Raw genomic sequence first — 26119 nt, forward strand, 5'->3', positions numbered from 1 at the left:
GTTAGCCCTGAAACTTTCCTGATTTTTCTCTACATTAAACTAACCTTCAAAAATACTTCTATGGAATTTCAGCTCATAACTCTGATGATTTTGGCGTGAGTGATTTATTAAATAAGCATATGGTTTTCGCGAATTTTGAGCTAGTTTGAAGAGTCGTATTTCCAATAATGTTAGCCCTGAAACTTTCCTGATTTTTCTCTACATTGAACTAACCTTCAGAAATACTTTTAAGAAATTCCAGCCCAAAACTCTGATGATTTAGGCGTGAGTGAGTTATCAAATAAACATACGTTTTTCACTAATTTTGAGCTAGTTTAAAGAGTCGTATTTCCAATAATGTTAGCCCTGAAACTTTCTTGATTTTTCTCTACATTGAACTAACCTTCAAAAATACTTTTATGGAATTTCAGCTCAAAACTCTGATCATTTTGGCGTGAGTGATTTATTAAATAAGCATACGGTTTTCACTAATTTTGAGCTAGTTTAAAGAGTCGTATTTCCAATAATGTTAGCCCTGAAACTTTCTTGATTTTTCTCTACATTAAACTAACCTTCAAAAATACTTTTAAGAAATTTCAGCTCAAAACTCTGATCATTTTGGCGTGAGTGATTTATTAAATAAACATATGGCTTTCGCGAATTTTGAGATGGTTTATAGAGTCGTATTTCCAATAATGTTAACCCTACGAATCTCCTGATTGTTTTTACATAAAACTGACCTTCAAGAACACTTATAAACTCATAACATTTCAGCGAAATTCTCCAATTACTTTCTCATGAGTGATGAAATATGGAATTTGTAATCAAAATCATTTGCCAGATATTTCAAGAAATGAGTTTGACAATTCCTTACCTAAAAGTGTAAAAAACTGTACAAATCCTTAGATCTGTGGACTTAGTGACAAGAATTTGGAGAGCTGGAAGTTAAATAAATTGAAATGAGCTAGACCTGAACCGTTATGTGGAATTGTCGATTGGTAATCGTAGTGCTTCAAAAGACGTCTATAATGTGAATACGAGCTTTCACACATCAGTTCAAACAAAAACGTTTTTGAACTGTCAAAACATCGAATAGATTTGATTTGACACCTTCTTATTCCCTAAGACCCTGAAGAAGCGATTGATGCGTTCAAATCGCAAGTTTTTGAGGTACCTCAGTCGAAATTGTTTAAAAAACAGTTAATTATAAATATTTGTTTCCATTTGGTCTATCTCAAAACTTAAGTAGCAACCTTTGTAGTAACTAAAGATCCATACGACATTCGTTATTTAGAAAAGAAATCAAATTATCTCCAAGCTTTATTTTCGTCTATATTGCGAAATTGTCTTATAAAAATTAATGTTTAATATATAAAGGTCTCGTTTGAAATCATGAATATGAACAATACTGAGAGCGCGAGGAAATTAGGTGAAGACGACATTTGACCTCATAGTGGGAGACAATCAAAATATTTTCAGTTGATTTTTTTAGGCAGGGGGAACGAATTAACCATATAAAAGTTTTATATCGTTCAAATATTTCATAGTTGCAGTTTTTCATAAGGTGATACTAGTAATACATACCAAAATGAGAGTGCTAGTAAGTGAAGTGGAAATTACTACAGATATATGTGATATTTATACAATATTTTAATAATAAATATCTGCAGGATCATAAAGAATCGATTATTAGTATGATCAAACATTATATTATTAGGAACAGGATTTGATTATCCCTTAGATATGTCCATCCAGATGTATCCATTGATAAATTTTCTTTTTGTGCACATTATCCATAACCCGTTAGAAGGATAATGAGAATCCATTGAATAATGTTTTTTTTTTAAGTGAAAGTAGATTATTGCTTAAACATATAAGCATGTGGGTGGCTATTATTACCTCAGACTTTTTGTATCGAACTTACTACTGTTTATTTATTTTTTTATATATTTACTAGATTTCTTCAACCATTTGAGTAGGTTTTTATGTATAACTCAACGTTTCGCTCATTCCTTGGGACCATTTTCAAAATATTTGATGATTAAAATATTTGTAAAATAGATAAAACATATCTTAAAATTATCATTAAAAACATAGTATTAGAATCAGTGTATTTACCTATCATTTACAAATCATTTATCTTGTTTTATGTGTATCATTTCTTTCATTAATAATTTTTGATAGTTAGTGTCATGATCTAAGATTTTTGTTTTTTTAAAATCAAATTCAGGATGTTCATTTTTTTCGTGTTTATGTAGAGCAATCGATGCATTTTTGGTGTATTTGTGACCATTTATTCTGTTTTCTAAATATTGCGTAGTCATTCCTATATAATTTTTAGGACAATTCAAATATAGTATGGTATTTAATTTTATTAATGAGAATAATTTGTTTTGCGTTAATATTAAGCTACAAATCCAATTTCTCTTAGGACTTTTCTCATATCACAAAGAATTTTTCGTCTAATTATTTTTGTTAATTGTAGTGTTGGTATTCCCTGTAGCTTCAAAAAAAAACAAATTTATTAGATTTCAAATGGTATCACAACGTTCATACAAATTTTTTCAACGGTTTTGAAATTGCTTGCAATAAAAATTTAACAAGCGGGAACAGTCCAATAGAATTTAACGCGAAAATAGTTGAAGGTTCTTAAACTTTTGAGAAAATTCTAAAATTTTAATGATTTATAATGATGTAGATTCAGGGTTTTCGTTTTAAACGTCTCACTTTCTAATTAAACTTTGATAATACTTTGCAATGGTGTGGTCAGGTCCAAAGGATACCTAAAAATGGGTGGCCAAAACTTATGATGGAATGAAAGCCTCCAGAATGAAGATGACCAAATTTTAAATATAAAAAGACAAAAATTCTCACCAGGGAATATTTTACTTTAACTTCTGGAAGTTTATTGAGCTATATCAAATTTTTAATGATTGAAAATGAGCCTTAGAACTTGTGAGGCATGTAATCTTTCCTGATGTGACCAATAAGTAATTACCTATACCAAGTCTGGAAGTTTTTGTATCGAATTGTATTATAAAGAATCTCATTCTTGCTTTCTTGAAGTATAACTTACTTTCTTCTAAAAAAGCTGACATATCAACATGAAGAAAATCTAAAATTACCTATTTTCATTCCATATATAAAAATGGTGATTATCTGTGAACATATTAAAGATCCTCCAATATTATGCGTTCAACAAATTGCTGGTTTTGTCGAAATCCTTGAGAGACTCCAGTTTTTTGAGTTTTATATAATTTTATACAGCTTTGAGACATTTTTAGCATTTATATGAGATCTTATCTGATGATATACAGTTGGGTGTTTCAAAATCGACCCACTCTGTGGGATTCAACTCTCAAAATGTTAAACTTCCAACCTAACCTAACCATAATCATTAAAAGGTTACCAAAAACGACTTTTTACAACGAAATTTTCATTTTATATTATAGAGGTTTGTCCACACGTATAAAAGTTGAATAATAATTAATTTCTACAATTATTAAGACTCACTCTGTAGGATTCAACTTTCAAAATGTTAAACTCCCAACCTAACCTAACCTAACCTAACAATAATCATTAAAAGGTTACCAAAAACGACTTTTTACAATGAAATTTTTATTTTATATTATAGAAGTTTGTCCACACGTATAAAAGTTGAATAATAACCAATTTTTACAATTATTAAGACCCACTCTGTAGGATTCAACTTTAAAAACGTTAAACTCCCAACCTAACCTAACCTAACTTAACCATATTCATTAAAAGGTTACAAAAGACGACTTTTTACAACGAAATTTTTATTTTATATTATAGAGGTTTGTCCACACGTATAAAAGTCGAATAATAATTAATTTTTACAATTATTAAGACCCACTCTGTAGGATTCAACTTTAAAAACGTTAAACTCCCAACCTAACCTAACCTAACTTAACCATATTCATTAAAAGGTTACAAAAGACGACTTTTTACAACGAAATTTTTATTTTATATTATAGAGGTTCGTCCACACGTATAAAAGTTGAATAATAATTAATTTTTACAATTATTAAGACCCACTCTGTAGGATTCAACTTTAAAAACGTTAAACTCCCAACCTAACCTAACCTAACCTAACCATAATCATTAAAAGGTTACCAAAGACGACTTTTTACAATGAAATTTTTATTTTATATTACAGAGGTTTGTCCACTCGTATAAAAGTCGAATAATAATTAATTTTTACAATTATTAAGACCCACTCTGTAGGATTCAACTTTAAAAACGTTAAACTCCCAACCTAACCTAACCTAACTTAACCATATTCATTAAAAGGTTACAAAAGACGACTTTTTACAACGAAATTTTTATTTTATATTATAGAGGTTTGTCCACACGTATAAAAGTTAAATAATAATTAATTTTTACAATTATTAAGACCCACTCTGTAGGATTCAACTTTCAAAACGTTAAACTCCCAACCTAACCTAACCTAACCTAACCATAATCATTAAAAGGTTACCAAAGACGACTTTTTACAATGAAATTTTTATTTTATATTATAGAGGTTTGTCCACACGTATAAAAGTTGAATAATAACTAATTTTTACAATTATTAAGATACTTATTACGATATGGTCTCCATGAAAGTACTCTCCCTGAGACAAGATGAATTTCTGACAACGCCGCCGCCGTTTCCATTATTGGTAACATTGATGAAGGTCTCCAGTTGTCGTGAAGTTCAGTTGCCGTGTCGTTTCTGCCTTGATGGCTTCCATATCTCCCAAGTGCTGCCGCCGAAGCACCATTTTGCATTTTGCACAAGAAGAAGTCTGAATCGTTTGAATAAGGCGGGTGGTATGTCACGGTGATTGAGCTTCGGGAAAAATTCGTGTGATGACTCTGTTGAGAAAGTCTCCTCTTTCTGAAGTTCTGGAGTCAAGAGTTTCAGTACTATTTTTGCACACAATTTCTTCATTTTTTGCGTCAGAATTTGGTTTTTGGAGATATCGTTCTAACTATCGATCTACAGTCTCAAACACACATTTTTATCAGAACTCGATGACGACAAGCGTCTTGGACAAGAGTCTCCTTTCACTTCTTCTCGGCTTTTTTAGAACCTTTTTAATCACTTGTTCATGGTTGGTTCTTTCAGAAAATTATCTTATTTCAAACGCTCAAACTCGGCCATTCCTGTCTAGCTTTGCAATAGAGATTGGGTCTATAATTTTGCAGGAATTAATGTTGATGAAATATAAAGTAATACAATCGATATCATAAAAAATATTCTTTGGTTTATGTAGGAACGATTTGATATTAATAAACGTTTTCAGATTATTCTAACAAGTCTAATTTGCGTGAGTTTCTGTGCTCCACAAGATCTTTCGAATCCAGAGCCAGCTAAGATAATACCTATTGTCCGGCAACAACAAGAAGTGAATGTTGATGGAACATATGAATACAGGTAATCTTGATTGCCCTTTTAACGTATTTCAAAAAAATAAGTATTTCAATTTTGATATCATGGCTGGAAACTTCTATTTTTTCCGTTTAGGTCTTCTCAATTTGGATATACAAGAATACTTTCATCGTATCATGTTGAATAAGAAATCTGTTGGCCAATTTTCAAAAATACGATATTATCATCATAGACAAATCTTCTTTTGTACATTTTTCCAAACCCAAATCAAACTCATATCGTTCCAGATACTGGAACTGGAATTACTGTAATCAATTTTTATATTTACAGTTTTGAAACCGGAAATGGAATTATCGGCGAAGAAAAAGGCTTTCTGAAAGATATAGGTAAAGAAGACGAAGCCCAAGTAGCTCAAGGTCGTTCTGAATATACCTCGCCGGAAGGTATCCGCATCGAACTCAACTATATTGCCGATGAAAACGGTTTCCAACCTGTAGGTACTCATCTACCAACTCCTCCGCCAATACCGGAAGCAATTCTGAAAGCTCTTAAGTTGATAGCTTCCCTCAATTCTTTGAAGGGAAATGAAAACACGTCTGATACAGATGAAGAAATAAACAACAATATCCGGTGAAGAGATTAATCGAAATTGTGATAATAATTTATTGAATACCTATTTTTAAGAAAAAATATTGTTTTTAGTGGTTAAGAATCGTGTATTTTCATTTTTTTATATTTTGTATAATTCACAACAATCCTTTTTATATTAAAATACAAAGAGAGAAAGTTTCTGCTAGTTTTTTTATATCTTATGGAACCTATGATAATACAAACTAAATATTTCGAGATTTCAATAATTTTTTATTTATTTTTCACTACTTTCCACTAGTAACAGTAGAAGTTTACGCTTTCCACGATATCTGTCCACTTTCTGATTTGTAAGACATTAAAACGAAAACGAAACAGTCCTTCACTCCATTTGGATTAAAATATGTCAACCCTAGAGTGCTTTAGCGCCACATTCCTCCTTTTCAAAATCAACGAAAAGTTGCCGTAGATCAAAGTAAGTTTATACTTTTCATTAATCTTGCAATTCAAAAGGTATCTATCAACTAATATTCCAGGATATGACGTAAAACATGACAAGAAACAAATTTCCTCACGCCACCCTCCGTTTCTGAATTATAGGCATTCAAAGTTGTGAAATCAGAACTTATTTTCTAAATTATACATTTTAACATCATGATTTTCCAATGGATGATTACGTATGTCCATGGAGTCCGTGTTTGACTACAATATTACTAATTTTTCAATCGATTTTTTAACAAAAAGTTACTCTTTGTTTAACTCGATCAAATTTATGGTTTAAGATATATTTAAATCGTTGTGAATCCCTAAAAAACCGTTCAAAACTCACACCCGAATTTTTTGTTTAAAGTCCTGGAACACTCTCACTCTCATTGTATGTAAATATTTTTGGGAACGTTCTGAGAATTATCGCGTATGATATCACAAAATTATGAAATGAACAATGCATTATATTGATGACACAATAATGTAATATGCTTGGTGTTGTCATTAATCCGATTAATATTTAGGAATGTATAATATGAAAAGTAGGATTAAAAAATATTGGTAACTATACAATTTCGCATAAGAAAAAATATAAATTAATCCACGTTGAGAATTGATATAATACAGTTAACAATTGCTGCTGAAACTAAAAAAAACTGGAGCTCGTATTTTAAATAATTTGAATTTACGAAAAACAAGGCGAGAAGTTTTGAAGAAATAATAATTCCGTGATTTACATATTTGCTTAATCGAATAATAATTTTGTTTAAAAGAGAAAATACATCATATACTCAACTAATTCATATCTCATTTGATTTTTACGAGAGCGGTTCAAAATGTTCATAACTTTTCGGATTTACCGCCTCTTAACAAACTGGTAGAAGACATATATCATTTGATTAATTTAGTTTGGGTTTGAAAGCTATAGGAAAGCAGTGATAATAATAATAAATTGGTAAATCTGGTTACTAATTGATCCCTTATCCACCAACTACACCAGATTCAACACAGAATGACTATTTTCTCAAATTTCGACCACCTCGATAAATCATAAACATAAAAGACATTGGATAAAGTGTCTAGACCTCAAAAAAGTTTCGTTTTTTCGACAAACTTGTGTATTTGGATTATGAGGTATATAAAAAAAACAAAATTGGATAAAGCATCTTCTAAATGAAACAAAATTGAAAGCTACATTCGAAAAACTTCATCTGAATCTCGTTCTGGATTAGAATTCGCAATCAGCCAATATGTGATCAAACTTAAAGGCTAGAATTGTAACATTTTGTTCTAGATCTTCTCGCAGGAAGGAAAAATTGGTAAATCTGGTTACTAATTGATCCCTTATCCACCAAATACACCAGATTCAATACAGAGTGGCTATTTTCTCTAAGTTGGACCACCTCCATAAATCATAAAGATAAAATACACTGGATAAAGTGTCTAGACCTCAAAAAAGCTACGTTTTTTCGACAAACTTGTGTATTTGGATTATGAGGTATATAAAAAAAACAATATTGAATATAAGATCTCTTAAATGAAACAAAATTGAAAGCGACATTCGAAAAACTTCATCTGAATCTCGTTCTGGACTAGAATTCGCAATCAGCTAATATGTGATGAAACTTAAAGGCTGGAATTGTCACTTTTTGTTCTAGATCTTCTCCTAGAAAGGAAAAATTGGTAAATCTGGTTACTAATTGATCCCTTATCCACCAAATACACCAGATTCAACATAGAATAACTATTTTCTCAAATTTGGACGACGTCGATAAATCATAAAGATAAAAGACACTGGATAAAGTGTCTAGACCTCAAAAAAGCTACGTTTTTTCGACAAACTTGTGTATTTGGATTATGAGGTATATAAAAAAAACAATATTGAATATAGGATCTCTTAAATGAAACAAAATAGAAAGCGACATTCGAAAAACTTCATCTGAATCTCGTTCTGGACTAGAATTCGCAATCAGCCAATATGTGATCAAACTTAAAGGCTAGAATTGTAACATTTTGTTCTAGATCTTCTCGCAGGAAGGAAAAATTGGTAAATCTGGTTACTAATTGATCCCTTATCCACCAAATACACCAGATTCAATACAGAGTGGCTATTTTCTCTAAGTTGGACCACCTCCATAAATCATAAAGATAAAATACACTGGATAAAGTGTCTAGACCTCAAAAAAGCTACGTTTTTTCGACAAACTTGTGTATTTGGATTATGAGGTATATAAAAAAAACAATATTGAATATAAGATCTCTTAAATGAAACAAAATTGAAAGCGACATTCGAAAAACTTCATCTGAATCTCGTTCTAGACTAGAATTCGCAATCAGCCAATATGTGATCAAACTTAAAGGCTAGAATTGTAACATTTTGTTCTAGATGTTCTCGCAGGAAGGAAAAATTGGTAAATCTGGTTACTAATTGCTACCTTATCCACCAAATACACCAGATTCAACACAGAATGACTATTTTCTCAAATTTCGACCACCTCGATAAATCATAAACATAAAAGACATTGGATAAAGTGTCTAGACCTCAAAAAAGCTACGTTTTTTCGACAAACTTGTGTATTTGGATTATGAGGTATATAAAAAAAACAATATTGAATATAGGATCTCTTAAATGAAACAAAATTGAAAGCGACATTCGAAAAACTTCATCTGAATCTCGTTCTGGACTAGAATTCGCAATCAGCCAATATGTGATCAAACTTAAAGGCTAGAATTGTAACATTTTGTTCTAGATCTTCTCGCAGGAAGGAAAAATTGGTAAATCTGGTTACTAATTGATCCCTTATCCACCAAATACACCAGATTCAACATAGAATAACTATTTTCTCAAATTTGGACGACGTCGATAAATCATAAAGATAAAATACACTGGATAAAGTGTCTAGACCTCAAAAAAGCTACGTTTTTTCGACAAACTTGTGTATTTGGATTATGAGGTATATAAAAAAAACAATATTGAATATAAGATCTCTTAAATGAAACAAAATTGAAAGCGACATTCGAAAAACTTCATCTGAATCTCGTTCTAGACTAGAATTCGCAATCAGCCAATATGTGATCAAACTTAAAGGCTAGAATTGTAACATTTTGTTCTAGATGTTCTCGCAGGAAGGAAAAATTGGTAAATCTGGTTACTAATTGCTACCTTATCCACCAAATACACCAGATTCAACACAGAATGACTATTTTCTCAAATTTCGACCACCTCGATAAATCATAAACATAAAAGACATTGGATAAAGTGTCTAGACCTCAAAAAAGCTACGTTTTTTCGACAAACTTGTGTATTTGGATTATGAGGTATATAAAAAAAACAATATTGAATATAGGATCTCTTAAATGAAACAAAATTGAAAGCGACATTCGAAAAACTTCATCTGAATCTCGTTCTGGACTAGAATTCGCAATCAGCCAATATGTGATCAAACTTAAAGGCTAGAATTGTAACATTTTGTTCTAGATCTTCTCGCAGGAAGGAAAAATTGGTAAATCTGGTTACTAATTGATCCCTTATCCACCAAATACACCAGATTCAACATAGAATAACTATTTTCTCAAATTTGGACGACGTCGATAAATCATAAAGATAAAAGACACTGGATAAAGTGTCTAGACCTCAAAAAAGCTACCAAAACTCAAAAATGGAAAAGAATCAATTGTTTGAATGAATCATCAATTTTCCGGTATTTCTTAATCTTGATTCTTTTTTATTATAAACGTCAATAATAAAAATGAATAAGGAATTAAGTATTATTACTTCAATGCACGATACTAGATTTTCTAAGTTTATGAAAAAAACCAGATGCAACTTTTGCTTGGTCGATGTCTAAATACTGAATTTAGCACTCTAGCCTGTGAACTAAATTATCAACAAAAACGATTTTTAAGTGAAACAGGGGTTTGTGAAAGGTATTTCTAATTTTACCAAAGTAGGTACTAATTTCATTAATGGAAACAATTTGATATAAATGAAAGTGTCTTCCGTAACAGATTTACTTGTATAACTGAGCCCGTAGTGACCACATGTTTTAGGTTTTATCTATCAGTAATTTAATACATAAACAATAATTTGAATGGATTACTCTCACTGAAGTATTAAATTATGCAACTATCCTTTTAATTGAAAAAGACGAGTGGATAGTGAGGTTCATAACATTCAAAATAGAAGGTGAATTTATGTGAAAATGAAAGTATCGGTAAGTTTGACAATATATAGTTTTTACTACATAATATTTTGCAATGACGGTTTTCGGAATCTTCAGATTATCTATTGGAAATGTATATTGTCCATGACATCAATTAAAAAATCATTAATCAATAGTTAATATGAAACCAACTACGCTTCTACTAAAACATGAAATAAGACATTTTTCAATATTTTATATTCAATCAGATTTAATCAAATTCAAAAGAATCATGCGTAAAATACAACGAAGAGATACAACTAAAAGCGTAGTAGTTCCGACCGATCCAATATTACCAACTCTAAATTTAAAAAATCCCTAGAAACGATGACATATTAAACATAAAGTTAACAGTAAAGACAGAGAGAGATCCAGCTAAATGGAATTGTTGTACTCTTCTGAAAGTAATCCAAAAAAGCATCAGTTTAACATTCTCTGTCACTCCTTCTGGTTGTTGTTTTATGAATAGAGTTAATATCAAACATACAATCAGAATAGTGTAGAGATAGACAGTATATGTTTGCAGTAACCCCATACAATCTAATTACAGCAAGAAAGCATGAAAGCTTTCGTTTGGTGACAAAGAACAAAGAACAAAGAACAAAGGTCATATTTTCCACTGTATAATTGAGAGCAGCATTTCTAAACTCAATTGGTGCAGTGTTTTTTGTCATATCGGGTGCATAAACTTTGCAGTGAAGATAAATCATACGATAAATTTTGTTGCTTGACTATAACGAGAAGTTTTGCACGATCAATTGCAACATGCCAGGTCCATCTTGTGTTGTTTTCGTATGTAAATATTGGAACTGTGAGAAGTCTGGAATTCATTTTAAAATCCCCATTTTTTGTTTTTTGTTAATTGTTACTTATTGATCGGTGTATTTTCAACATAGGGCTTATTTTGGTTGCTTTTATTGGACATAAGTGTTGTTGATCTTGAACCTTTTATAGATATTTTCAATTCCTCTCGCACTCCTGGCCATTGCTCAGTATCCAGGACTCTTAAGTCTAACAAGTGTGAGTCATATTCTATCTTATTGGTGGAGGTACCATCCACTGTTGATTAATGACTGGATGGATGACACTGCTTGGCTATGGTTGATGAACTGGATCTTCTGGTTATTTGTGAGGGAAAACATTGTTAAAACGATACTCTTTCTCAACAGCGTAAGCTCCAAGAGATTTGGTTCCCAGTTTTTCTTTGAGAAGAACCAAATTATTGTACATAATGGCTAGATTCAATAGAAACTGAAATTCTGTCTGCGTCAAAAATAGCCTCTTCGAAATGGTTACATATATCAAAGTATTAATACACATTTCCACTCTGGGTGTATATTTCTCCATCCTTGCAATTATATCTTTTTTTTTAGATTATTTTTATTTTTCTGAACATTCTTATCTTCGCCAGAACTCAGATCACAATGAAATCAAGTTTAACGCCAGGCATAGTGAGACAGACTTTTGATATAAGTCCTGACGGGACGTACAATTATGCTTTCCAAACAGAAAATGAAATTTATGTAGAAGAAGAGGGATACATCAATGGAGAGAATAATTTGGTCAAAAAAGGTAGAATCTTCTCATCAATAAGTGATTTATTTCTTAGTATAAATGAAGATTTTTAATACGAATGTTGTCTCAAAAGTCTCAACTTAGAAACAAAGCATTTTTCTACCAAAATTAATTTTATTTCCCAAATTGGGCATTTATGTATATAGAATGTTCTCGTTTGTAATGAAACTTTAAGGTTAGGAAACAGATAAAGTCTCTGGAGGACAGATCTGGTGGATACAGTGGGTAGTAAGCATTTCGAAGTTTAGTTTTTGAATTTTAGAAATAGCGTTTAACAAAGTGTGAGAAAATGCTTTGTCGTCCTTATAGAGAAGCACTTTCTTTTTCCAATTTCTTCCTTTATCTAATGAATGAATAATACCAAATCTTGTCTTATTATTAATGAACCTTTTTGAAGATATCGTTAAACGCAAATCCATGACAATCCGACAAATGAGTCTCCATCACTGTTCTAGCCTATGAAACTGTCTCTGCCTTTACAATCCAAAGTCTTGACTGTTTCTTCATTTCAGGATTGTAGTGGTGAATCCAGGATTTGTCTACAGTTATGAATTTACACGAAAAATCCGACTCATTTTGCTCAATTCTCATTAATAAAGCTTTAGGTCCAAAGTGAGTCTCATCAGTTGTAAGTTCTTTGTGATTTTCTAAATGTTTTTGCACCCTCGGATGGAAGAAGATAAACCAGATAAGTTCATATGCCATTAAGATGTATTGCATCTATGACACTCGATTCACTATACAGCTGGAGATATTCGGCAAGTTGATTTTTGTCCTTCACGATGACCAGATCTGAAGTTGTGTGATTTCTACCTTCGGGAGTTCATAAAGGATCATGTATAGAACCTCCACTACCAGCTGACTGTTTCAATAAGATGAACAGGTCATTAAAATTATTTTTCGATGACAGAACTTGATATTGGTATGATCAAAATAATTAACATTTAGAGACAAAAAAATAAAAGAGGCAACACAGCATGCGGTGTTCCCAAGCGGTCACCCATCCAAGTACTAACCGCACCCGACACTGCTTGACTGCGGTGATCGGACGAGAACCGGTATATTCAGTGTGGTATGGCCGTTGCCTACAACCCAAGTAATTCTTTGCCAAATGCATGAATCCGACTCAATTATATTATCAATTCAGAATAATATTTAATAATAAATATCATAATGCCCAATATTCTCAAGAAACTATTGTGAAGGAATAACTTTTGAAATTCAAATATAGCTTTAAGAATTTCCAAAGTCAAGTTTTTTAGATTTGCTGAACTGAAGTTGACTTGGTTGATATTTCGGCAACCTATCATTGTTAGTTTAAAAATAATTTATTTACAGGACAATATCAGTACACTGCTCCATCTGGTGAAATTATACGGACGATATACACAGCCGATGAAGATGGTTTTCATCCACAAGGTTCCCATTTACCAACAGCCCCGCCGCAACCATCCGGTTCTTTCAGTTTGAGTAACTGGCCCTAATATAATTTAAAAATTGATAAACAAAGTGTTTTTGTTCAAATTTCTAATCATAGGTTATTATTGATAATAAATATTTATTGTAAACGTACTACTTTTGTTGTGATGCTACATTTTTCAAAACTTGACTAAAATGTTTAAGACACCTAATCATTTATAACAAAAAAAAATGGAAAATTATATGCTCTAGTTATCCTTTCCTATAAAGAAATCTTTAACGAGTTACTGAAACTGAATAATTTTATAGGAATTTCCAAATTTTTATTTCCCAGATTGAACCAGTAGTTCGAACTAAGAACGGATTTGTAACAAAAATCTTTCGAAAATGAAATTCCAAGGATTGGATGTATATCCTAATAAATAAACATTCTTTATTCATATCCTATAATATTTGATTATTAAGTTTCATTTTTGATATTTATTTCTCATATCCCACTTTAGCGCCATCTCTTTATACATTGAGGAAGCTTACAAGGTAACGAAAGAAATCTAATATTGCAACATCTGATATCGATATTAAAAACTAGATGGCGCTAAAGTACAAATTATTTAGAAAGGATATCGCCAACTGATATTTTTGCAAATACAACGAAATGAGTCAGCTTACATTATAATAAGTATATTCTTATTATAAATAAAGGTACTATTATGACAGTTTTTTTTGTCTAAAAATTCCATTTTGTTTTTCTGTAGCATTCGAAAGATTTCTAATACAAAGTTTGGCAATGGTATGGATATTGAATAGTAGATGGCGCCAAGTGTTGCATTATTTGAAATCTATATCCATATATGAATGTGTTAATCAGCTGGTTATTCTGAAATTATTACTAAGAACTCTTCTTGTTATCACAACAAATTGAATGGAAAATGGAAATACAAATTTTACAAATCAATCGAAAAAATTTGGGATTGCAAGATCGTCTGGAAGATTTACTATAGTATAGAAATTTTTTACTAGATGGCTCTGTCTAACATTTTATTCTTCAATCATCTGATTCTATTGATTCAGGTTATTATAATATTTTATGGTCACCGAATTTGAGGTTAATTCACCTAAAATTCAAAAAAAGATTCAAAAACAAAACGCATTTGGCGTACAAAAAATATATTTATATATAATCATATCTATTGACGCTTGTTACGGTCCTCATCTTCTTCAGGATGAGCAGCATTCCATTCTAAAGACCTAAGGATTGCTGGTGGGATTGGTGGAGGAGTATTGTTATCTACTGGAGGAGTAGGAAGGAGATTTCCTTCAGGTTGGTAACCGAATTCATTAGCGATGAACTTCAAATAAACTGGAATACCTTCCGGGCTTTTCCATTCGACAGTTCCAACTACCTCAGAGGCAGCATCTTTGGTTCCGGCATTCTTTTGTACTCCTTGTTCAGATACTTTGATTCCGTTCGCTGATTCGAAAGATGAACGGAAGTTACCATCGATAGATAGTTCACTTTCTTGGCTAATAATTGGGATTATTTTCGGGTTGTTGACTTCTAAGCTGGCGCCGAAGGCTACAGCTAATAAAGTTGATAATGCTAACTGAAAAAATAAATTCGATTGTAGGTATTATTTTCATTCCACTCTAAAAGATTCATGATTGTATAAAAAATTTGACTATATCACACTAAAAGAAACCTCTCTTGAAAACCACCACAACCCCAGCCTTGCAGAACAAGTTTTCTTACACCATATCCTAGATAAATATGACTCTGGATGAAGTAAACGGAAAATGGTACATACAGAAACATATTAGATGTAGTTATGAGTGATGGAGAACAAAACAAAATGAAAAAGTGAAATATTTGGCACGTTGATTATCGAAAAAAATGTATTAATTAATCATTTTCTTCAAAAATGAAACGATACGTTGTAGAACAGTGATTCCCAAACTGGTCCAGGTGTCATTAGTGTCAATGTCAAATGTCAACGTAAGTAAACATTTTTTCTAATTGAAGTGTATAGAAAAAAGTTTAATAATACAATTTATTAATTTAGTTTTGTAAATAAAAGTGTCCCAGATGTTTATTGTCGTGAATAGAGGGGACTGGATTAGTTCTGCAACGTACCATCGAGGGCACTGACATCGAAAATCCGCCATGTTGAATAACAACTACGTTTACATTCCTTCTTAGGGTATGTTCTGTGGATGTGCCCCCAGGAGTCCACGGGAAGCATTACAACAGGAGTATATTTGAATTTCTATGTTTTTTACGAGCTGGACATATAATGTAAATGTATTAAGTAAAACTAGTAATAAGTATTTTAAAAATGATTTACAAAAAAATAAGTTTTGGAGCTTCTGTTGTAGACGAAAAGTATTGATGGGTAAGAAGCTGAGTGGTACTCAATTTAAAAAAACGTATTGAGAGAATAATGAGTTAAAGTGATGGAAAAAAAGTTAAATATAATGATAATACTAAATAGCAGTTGGAAAGACTTATTATAGATATAGAAATTTTGGAAAAAAGAAAATTTTGTGAAAGAATATTTCCATTTGGACAATCCGAAATAAGTGAATGAATATCACCTTCAAAATAGCTAAAGTACAAAAATAAAATACGAATATGAAACATATTATTCATCTCAACAAATTTTTTTTATAATCTCGATATGAAACTAAAAATTAGATTCAATTAACAACTGGTCCTACTTACAACTACTTTCATGATGATTGACGACGCACTCCTAAACTTCGAGTATGATCAGTTTAAAAATTCACACCAAATTTATACAAATCTCGATGACACAAATTGGAATTCAATTTAGAATTAGGCGGTTTATTTTTCTGGCGTTGCGACAAGGCTAGACTGTTTCATTTCCAAGGTCACATGGAAGAATGTACACCCCACATTAGGTAATCCGATTAGTACGATGAATTATGATTTTTACGATCACAGACACTCGATACGTAATTAAACATACTTCAGTTTCAAAACGAATCATTTTCTTTCTTGTTATTCTAAATATTTGTTTGAAATTATTAAGAAATGTCAAACACACAAAATCTGTTCGGAAATAACAGCAATATCTTTAAATCTATTTACCTCGCGTTTCTTGAACTAAATTAGAATGGAAAATATAAGAAAGCGGCTGTAAAGATCTCTCTAATCAGATGGTGACTCCTCTAAAGAATTCAGATTAATTTCAATATGTATTCTTAACGACTACCAGCAACAGCAAGCAATAAATCAACAGCAAAAGATTATGAAGAAAACTGAGAGCAACGAAATGAAATAAGTCGAATGAAGTACTGGGAATAAGCTACAACATGAGAAAGATGAAGAATAAAATCTAGGATATGTGTAAATAACAAAGCAGAAACAATGGGTACATGTGAGATCCTCTGAAGAATGCACCAATAGCATTTGTATTCATTTCAATGAAACAGAGAATTTTTTTTTCATTCAGAACAGCTACCAGCACCAGCTAAAGGAGATATCAAAATAGAAAACAAAAAATTTATTTCGAATCGTGGATTGAGGACTCAAAAATAAATAAGTCTAAAAGTTAATCTGAAATGCAAACGTTTCAATCCTTTATTTGATCTATATCAAGGCTAAAAATGTTTCAAACGTTGAGGACGATAAATAAAAAGCCTCTGGAATTCCATACCACGAATGACTGATTAAACCTGGAAGCAACAAAATGCAATAGGTCCAATTAAGTACCAGGAATAAAAGTATGCATCCTTCTAGTTGGAACATGAGGAATAAAATCTTCGATTTGTGTAAACAAAAAAGGAGAAACAATAGAAATAAGTAAGCAAAAATATACAATTACAAAAACAAATAAATTTATATGTCCATGGATTAAACAGTTGGAAAGAGACTTATTCCTGATTCAGATTTGTCCCATGAAGACTTACGTGTCATAGTTAAATATATTGAAGAGCTATTCAAATAATATCTTCTTCTTCTTATTCATTTTTAAGATTTCATCATCTGTTAGTTTAGCAGGTTCCTCTGTATCAGTTCCTGGGAGCTGGACTGTCAGTTGTCCATCCACTTCTTAGGTTGTCATCTCTTTTCCCTATCGGTTTCCCTTCAAGCACGATGCGTGGAAGTCTAGTCTCGTCCATTCTTCTTACTTGGGTATCTTTTTCTTTGTCTCCCCCATCTTACGATGTCTTCCACCTCGCATTGTTCCCTGATGTCAGTCTTCTTCTTGTTTTTCCCACTATAGTCCCGAGCGTTTTCGCTTTGGCAGTCTCTTTGTTGATCTGGCTTTCTAGGTCCTCCACTGTGTCGTGATAACTCGACAGATCCATATCCAGGTATTTAAATTGTGAGAATTGTTCGACGATTTTGAACTACCAGCTTACATCGTACGGGTTCTTTATCAAAGGTTAGGCTTTTCGTTTTTTTTTCTGTGGATGTAGTCATGTTCAAATAATATAATGTATATAAATACCAATTCGAGACCTGTCTAATTTTATCTAATATTGATTGCATTGAGTATAATATATCGATGTTTATTTGAATGAATTTTTAATTAAATGCAAATTGTCTACATATCAAATGGATTACGTCTTGCCGTACGTCGAACATCTTTATAATTAAGTCCAATTGAGTTATTAGCACGTTTATCAGAACCTGTTCAAAAGAGTGTTTTAGATGTCTGGGTTACTATTTAAATCTCAACGGTGTGGTTTCTATTATTAACAATATATCCGTAGAATGTATCTAACTGATCAATTCAGATTTGTCGTGTTATAATTTTTAATAAATTCTTTAGAAAAAGCATACAGTTTGCGAAAAAATCATTGTTTAATGATTGTAACACATTGACATGTTCAGAAATAACTTCCTTATTTCATTTAATGTTTCTCCTTGAATTACAACTTTTCGGAAACTATGATCGGTTTAACCGGATGATGAAACTAACCCGGATCACGTTCATTTTTTGTTCGGAAACTGATCAAGTTGATCGGGTCGTAGTTACATGTTATGATCCTTTCTACCATGGTAGACCAATGGTTAAATAGAGTGAGCTGGAGGATTGTTCCATTTGTTTATGAATCTTTGATAACTGATCAATAACATTAATCATCTAGAATCTATTATACAACTAAATAAATATCCTGGAAGAATTAGCGCATAGAAAAGTAATAAAAGTCAAAAGTTCTTGTTTATCATGTTTTAAATTCGAAATTTCTCCCGGAAATTGAACGTGACGTTCCGAAACTTTGATCTCAATCTCGTTTTTGTTGGTTTATATTTTTACTTACAGAGGTTCGATTATGTGCATTGTTTAGGACTTAAAAAGATAGACGAGAATCATTTCTAAAAGTTATTTTTTTTCCAGGAAGACATTTGAAAGATAGTCCTGTATCGTCAGCGTTGAAAATATCATCGGGGTCGTATCCATTCGATAAACTCTCCAATTGGCTTTTCCATTATGTGCTAACTTCTTTGCTTACAATTGTCATACTCTTTTGATGGCGAAATCTTGTCGTTTCTAGAAATTTTCCAACCAACCATTGATAGATTTAAAATTATGGATTTGCAGTGATTTAACGCATTCTTCAGCTTTTTTCTCTAACACTGATTTCAGTATTTCTACACTGCTTAAACCATGTTCTGCATTAGGAAACTCAGCATTTCTTTGTCTTTTGCTTCCTCAATAATTCAGCCTCGTTTTTTTAATATGGTGGATAATGTATTCTGAACTGGACTGCAAAGTTTTTTCTCTTTTCACAGCTCCGATCGCTTTTAACTTCTCAGTTCACAGTGTGCAAAGAGATGCTTCCGGATCGAAGCTACTGAGACATCCATACGAATAAGTTAATGTACTTAGACTTTAATCTATTGTTTACAATTGAAGACATTTGGTAAACAACGGTTTACAGGAAACCTTTTTTGTTTTCAGATTCATTCAAAATCTCTCGGTGATAGATTATTGAACTCATGAGTTAATGAGGTTCGAAACCCAAATTATTCGTTTTGTTTTTTGAATTAGGAAGAGAATTTGGACTCTGAGGGAAAGGGAACACAAGTTATCATGGATTTTTTGTTTATGAAGTAATACGACAAACAGAAAACAGAAAGAATTTTGGATGAAAGACTCGATGAAAAAAGAAAAGTTTACGTAGATAGATTAAGTAATTATAATAATGTTTAAATATAATAAAAAGATTAGAAAAAAAGTATTAAAAGTTATGAAACAGATTCCTTTTGACTCCTACAACGCCCACTCAGTGAATATAGTGTTATAATAGGTAAAATTACTACACATAGGTGTTGTTTTTAATTTCATGTAACAACAAAAGCGAGAGTGGAATACCATCTCGAATAATCGAGGGCGTCTATAGCTATAGGTAGGTACCGTTTTTCACAATGTATATAATTATACAATACCGTTATATGCATTATTTAGGAATGATTTTGTGAAATTGATGATATCTCGATGTTGTCGGTTTTACTTTTACACCAGTTTTTACTCACACCAATTATATCATCATATTTAAATGAAATATGCTGTTTGAAAATGTTTAACATACTGAAATTCTTGACGTTAATGACATTAATGACATTGACATTGACAATTTAAAACCTAAATCTAATCAAGTTAGCTTTTGTTTTTTGTGGAATGTTAAGCCTTCTGCAACAATGAGCTCTGGTTAGTTGGAATGTTTGGAACCGTTGTTGATATTCATAATGAACACACTTTTTACACCAACACTCACAAATACACTGTCTGACGCGTGCTTCGATAATCAATTTATCGTCTTCAGATACTGAAAGTAAAAAAGGTACTACATAAATGAAATTTCCTCAATGTACGTATCAGCCGTTAAAACTCTTTTTACGTGAAGACGGTCGCCCATACGAATGAGCACAAGGTTCGTGCTAGTAAAGAAATACCAGATCATTCAGGAACCACCCCTCCTCAAAGCAGCAATCAGCAAATTGCTCTGTTGGTATTCGGTCGCTGCCTTGGAGGTATATTTTGGTCTTACGGTTTTTTCTCACAAGTTTTTGATGACTTCTTTTGAGTTTTAATTTACCAACCATAAGTTCTAAGCCGCGGTTAGCAACCGTTGGATTTTGAGCCTTTTTTGACTAAATATATTAAAAAAAAAATTATGTTTTATTGAGTTATGTAATTATGTATTGCGTATTTGCGATCATACTTGAAACTTCTCATCAAGGGCAACAAAAACATTTTTAATCATTTGTAAAACTATTCTCATTTATTTTTTATCTGGTAGTAGCAGTTGATTTAATTTAATAATAATACAATACAACTTTGAAACGAATTGGGTAATATTTTCTGTCTACATAGAGAAATAACAAACAAAATGGCAACACTGAACACGATTCCAATGAAAGTAACATTTTTATTGGTAAGGAAGATTTCAATGCCAATATATTTCTTGCCTATATAAGGTATTCAATGATATTATTTATTCAATGCAGTCGCTATAAACCTTATTTCAATTTGAAATTTATTAATGTTCAATAAAGAAATAATTTTGGATATTTTGGATCAAAGTAAGATAGTAACACTCTTTCTGTGAAGCTGTTTATGTTTTTAGTACGTCATTCCATAAAAGAATTTTATTCTTTTAAATACTGTTCCCTGGATTTCTCAGGGAGAAGGTTCATAGTCGTTGCAGTTACCGATTCAACAACATTTTTGGTGTGCAGTCTATTACTTTCCATCGCTAATAATAATACTACACTCCTGTTAATTAGATACAAAACGGATTTTCTTGAACGAATATCAAGAAATAAGTTTATCGAAGAAACGAATCGACATGAGAAAGAGCCCAAAAGCGCTAAAAAAGGAACAGCTCGGTACTTTTTTTCACGCCCTTTCACCGATTCAGAAATTACATTCTTTGCTCAAGTAGACATCCAATGAAATCAATTAATTTGAAGTCATCTGTTTGAAGACAATTGGCTTAATTTATCACGTTGCCATTTATACATTTCAATTTTGGCGTTTAAAATATTTAATATATTAAAATGTCGCGATTTGGTCGTAATACTGACGAAAATATCAATGAAATTATAGAATCAAACATAACAAAAAATACCGTTTACAATGATAGAAAGAATCAATTAGATGGATATTGGCTTTGATTTTAAAGGAATGTGCTGTAAAAATTAGAACATGGTACAGAGTTTGAGGAAATGACGGATTTTTTTGAACAATTATCAATGTCCTTGGGTTAGAATCCGGTCAATTTAAACATTCGAAGTTACATAAACTTTTTCGCGATTATCAGCAAAATGGTGAGTTTTATCATAAAAATACCTCAGACAAAAATTGTAAATCATGAAATTATCTACAAAAAATGTATCGATACTTTTTTTTTTACAAGCCACTGTTTCTGAGATATAATGATTCAAAAAGTTTCGTCAATATATTTTCAGCAGTAAACATTGAAATGAACCGAGACTTGTGAGTATTTGTAAGAAATTTGTGTTGACTGGTTGGAACTGTCATAAATTCATCAAATAAATTATCAATTGACGAAGATGCTGCTAAAGTTCAACGATGTTGGTATGCAGCTTTGGTATTTCTCGTGCAATCTGAAACATTATAACTTTTACAACTTTTTGAATCGTTATATCTCAGAAACGGTGGCTCGTGGGGAAAAAAGTATGAATACGTTTTTTGTAGATAATTTTATGGTCTACAATTTTTGTTTTAAGTATTTTCATGATAAAACTTACAGTTTTACTGATAATCGCGAAAAACTCTTTTTGAAATTATATTTTAAACAATTTCACCGATTTTCAGCTTGATGGGAATTTATGTAGCTTCCCCCGGACTATTAGAACTATTGATAATTGACTGGAAAGGTAAAAATAGATAATTCGCATTTCATCACTTTATTTTTAAAATATAGACAATAATCAAGGTATTAATTAGATTAGAATTTTTTCCCACCGGTTGATTTCCCTACAATTCCATAATTTTCTTCCGGATGTGCAGCATTGTATTCTAATGACTTTAATATAGCTAAAGGAATTGGTGGAGGTGTGTTTTCATCTACAGGCGCCACTGGCAAATGAGCTCCTTGAGGTTGAAAACCGTTTTCGTTAGCTATGTAAACTAAATGTATCGGTGTACCATCCGGTGCGGTGTAATCAAAAATTCCCTGAACTTCTTCAGTTTCTGCATCTTTGTTACCTAAACAAATTAATTCTACTATTCAAATATTTCTATTATTAACCACAGAGTAGTTTTTTACCTGCGTTTTTTAAAACTCCTTGCTCTTCTACAGTGATACCATTTCCAGTTTTGTATGACGAATGGAACGTTCCATCGAAGTTAAACTGTCTATCTTGACTGATTATTGGGATGATATCTTTTTCTCTAATAGGACCTTGCGCCCCAAACGCAACGGAGAACAAAACTAAAATTACTACCTGGAAAGATATTCAAATTTATATAATCTATCCTCATAATATCTAAATCCTAATGACAAAATTGTTCCATTTAAAAATAATCTTCTTCCGCACTAAGATATTGCAAGGATGTAGTTTCTCAATCCATTATATTCTCCGAATTTAGTCCCGTTTGAGTATTTCTTGTTGAAAAACTTGGTAAAACAATAAGGTGATTAGAAGTACGTCTCTAAATCTTTAATCGTCTGGAAACAAGTACCAATTTCGAATGGAGATTAGAGACAACAAATATGGTGCTTAGCATTTAAAGCATTACAAAATTTATGGACGTACCCTCGTATTAAGATTGGAACGAATACATCATACATTTTTGTAACCAAAAAAAGGTAAAGTTTGAAATTAGTGTACATAAAATTATTTATATCGTTCGTGTTACAACATTTTTTTCAATTCGTCAAAATAAAATAGAATTGTCTTAAGAAGCAAATAACCTTTTTGTTCGTGATGCCAGACCCATTCGAAAATTCTGCAGCAATCGTACTCTTTTCACTTGGGTGATGATAATAATAATTGTAGATTACTTACGGCTATTCTCATTTTGTTTCAATAACACAAAGCTTACTGACTTTGACATTTTATCCACCTATATTTATACCTTGATTACTATCGAGTACTTCTGCATATAAATCTTCCTAAGACTACGATACATACAGTGTGGAAAACAATATAATATTAGAAAATATTATCATAACATTCCAGGTTGAATTGAATCGGGAAAATATTTTTAGTAGTACGAAACTACGTCGATAAACAAATAATTCTCAAAAACACTGATTGACAAATAGCAGATTGCAATCGAAACAAACTGATTGTTGAAAAAATATAGATTAAGAAAAGAATAATCTCAAGAGTATGATAGAAAATCGTGTTTTGGGTTAGGTTAGGTTAGGTTAGGTTATGTGAGGTTAGGTTAGGTTTGGTTAGGTTAGGTTAGGTTATGTGAGGTTAGGTTAGGTTTGGTTAGGTTAGGTTAGGTCAGGTTAAGGTTTTTTGTAAAGATGTTCTATGAAAAATTCCTTAACTAGATAAAGACAAGTGAATCAGTACATGTCAATTATTGTGTGCAAATTGAAACTCAAAAAAATGTTGAAACGCGAATAACTCGAACACTATGAGGAATTCGAAATAAAATGCTGAACGAAAAATTACACAACAAAATTCTCTACAGATTGGTCTTAAAGTTTTCTTCATATCTTCAAAATTTTCACTGTCAAATGTACTAAAATAAATTTTTAATAGAGGATAACTCGAAAACTATGAAGATTTTGACATAAACTGCCGGATCAAAAAATGTGGAGCACAATATTTTATAAAAAAAGGTTTCAATTCTTTCCTAACCTCAAAATTTCCATTATAAAACTTGTTTAAACGCTCAAAAATATTTTGATTCGCGGATAACTCGAAAACTATGTGAATTTTGACACAAACTGTCGTGTCAAAAAATTTGGAGCACAAAATTATGTACAAGAAAGGTTTCAATTCTTTCCTAACCTCAAAATTTCCGTTATAAAACTTGTTTAAACGCTCAAAAATATTTTGATTCGCAGATAACTCGAAAACTATGTGAATTTTGACACAAACTGTCGTGTCAAAAAATGTGGAGCACAAAATTATGTACAAGAAAGGTTTCAATTCTTTCCTAACCTCAAAATTTCCATTATAAAACTTGTTTAAACGCTCAAAAATATTTTGAATCGCAGATAACTCGAAAACTATGTGAATTTTGACACAAACTGTCGTGTCAAAAAATGTGGAGCACAAAATTATATACAAAAAAGTTTTCAATTCTTTCCTAACCTCAAAATTTCCGTTATAAAACTTGTTTAAACGCCCAAAAATATTTTGAATCGCGGATAACTCGAAAACTATGAGGATTTTGACACAAACTGCCGTGTCAAAAAATGTGGAGCACAAAATTATGTACAAAAAAGGTTTCAATTCTTTCCTAACCTCAAAATTCACATTATAAAACTTGCTTAAACGCTAAGAAATATTTTGAATCGCGGATAACTCGAAAACTATGAGGATTTTGATACAAACTTCCGGGTTAAAAAATGTGAAGCACAAAATTATGTACAAAAAAGGTTTCAATTTTTTCCTAACCTCAAAATTTCCATTATAAAACTTGTTTAAACGCTCAAAAATATTTTGAATCGCAGATAACTCGAAAACTATGTGAATTTTGACACAAACTGTCGTGTCAAAAAATGTGGAGCAAAAAATTATGCACAAGAAAGGTTTCAATTCTTTCCTAACCTCAAAATTTCCGTTATAAAACTTGTTTAAACGCTCAAAAATATTTTGATTCGCAGATAACTCGAAAACTATGTGAATTTTGACACAAACTGTCGTGTCAAAAAATGTGGAGCACAAAATTATGTACAAGAAAGGTTTCAATTCTTTCCTAACCTCAAAATTTCCGTTATAAAACTTGTTTAAACGCTCAAAAATATTTTGAATCGCAGATAACTCGAAAACTATGAGGATTTTGACACAAACTGCCGTGTCCAAAAATGTGGAGCACAAAATTATGTACAAAAAAGGTTTCAATTCTTTCCTAACCTCAAAATTTCCGTTATAAAACTTGTTTAAACGCTCAAAAATATTTTGATTCGCAGATAACTCGAAAACTATGTGAATTTTGACACAAACTGTCGTGTCAAAAAATGTGGAGCACAAAATTATGTACAAAAAAGGTTTCAATTCTTTCCTAACCTCAAAATTTCCATTATAAAACTTGTTTAAACGCTCATAAATATTTTGAATCGCAGATAACTCGAAAACTATGTGAATTTTGACACAAACTGTCGTGTCAAAAAATGTGGAGCACAAAATTATGTACAAAAAAGGTTTCAATTCTTTCCTAACCTCAAAATTTCCATTATAAAACTTGTTTAAACGCCCAAAAATATTTTGAATCGCGGATAACTCGAAAACTATGAGGATTTTGACACAAACTGCCGTGTCCAAAAATGTGGAGCACAA

The 26119-nt window shown here is 31.5% G+C and overlaps 4 protein-coding genes and 1 pseudogene across 6 annotated transcripts; 2 read left to right on the top strand and 3 right to left on the bottom strand.

Moving 5' to 3' along the window:
- Positions 1 to 4592: 4592 nt before the first annotated feature.
- Positions 4593 to 10137, top strand: LOC130900259 (endocuticle structural glycoprotein SgAbd-2-like). Its single transcript, XM_057810764.1, has 4 exons — positions 4593 to 4664; positions 5292 to 5422; positions 5708 to 5943; positions 10073 to 10137. Exons 1-4 carry the CDS (start codon positions 4593 to 4595, stop codon positions 10135 to 10137), a joined length of 504 nt encoding a protein of 167 aa, XP_057666747.1.
- Positions 10138 to 10574: 437 nt separating this feature from the next.
- LOC130899862 (larval cuticle protein LCP-17-like) lies at positions 10575 to 13760 on the top strand. The gene is made up of 3 exons (XM_057810016.1): positions 10575 to 10665; positions 12027 to 12225; positions 13567 to 13760. Exons 1-3 carry the CDS (start codon positions 10654 to 10656, stop codon positions 13710 to 13712), a joined length of 357 nt encoding a protein of 118 aa, XP_057665999.1. The 5' UTR covers positions 10575 to 10653; the 3' UTR covers positions 13713 to 13760.
- On the bottom strand, positions 13196 to 13314 carry LOC130900350 (5S ribosomal RNA; annotated as a pseudogene).
- Positions 13761 to 14813: 1053 nt separating the features above from the next.
- Positions 14814 to 18959, bottom strand: LOC130900260 (endocuticle structural glycoprotein SgAbd-2-like). Its single transcript, XM_057810766.1, has 3 exons — positions 18940 to 18959; positions 17834 to 17951; positions 14814 to 15251 (listed from the first exon to the last, which is right to left on the bottom strand). Exons 1-3 carry the CDS (start codon positions 18957 to 18959, stop codon positions 14835 to 14837), a joined length of 555 nt encoding a protein of 184 aa, XP_057666749.1. The 3' UTR covers positions 14814 to 14834.
- Positions 18960 to 22539: 3580 nt separating this feature from the next.
- On the bottom strand, positions 22540 to 23677 carry LOC130899859 (endocuticle structural glycoprotein SgAbd-2-like). Of its 3 annotated transcripts, none has more exons than XM_057810014.1 (3): positions 23660 to 23677; positions 22918 to 23095; positions 22540 to 22847 (listed from the first exon to the last, which is right to left on the bottom strand). In XM_057810014.1, exons 1-3 carry the CDS (start codon positions 23669 to 23671, stop codon positions 22597 to 22599), a joined length of 441 nt encoding a protein of 146 aa, XP_057665997.1. In that variant the 5' UTR covers positions 23672 to 23677; the 3' UTR covers positions 22540 to 22596. The 3 variants fall into 3 exon arrangements, with proteins under 3 accessions (XP_057665997.1, XP_057665996.1, XP_057665995.1); XM_057810013.1 differs by having other exon boundaries at positions 22540 to 22856; XM_057810012.1 differs by having other exon boundaries at positions 22540 to 22871.
- Between the last annotated feature and the right edge of the window lie 2442 nt (positions 23678 to 26119).

This window comes from Diorhabda carinulata, chromosome 12, assembly GCF_026250575.1.
Source record: "Diorhabda carinulata isolate Delta chromosome 12, icDioCari1.1, whole genome shotgun sequence".
Lineage (NCBI taxonomy): Eukaryota > Metazoa > Arthropoda > Insecta > Coleoptera > Chrysomelidae > Diorhabda > Diorhabda carinulata.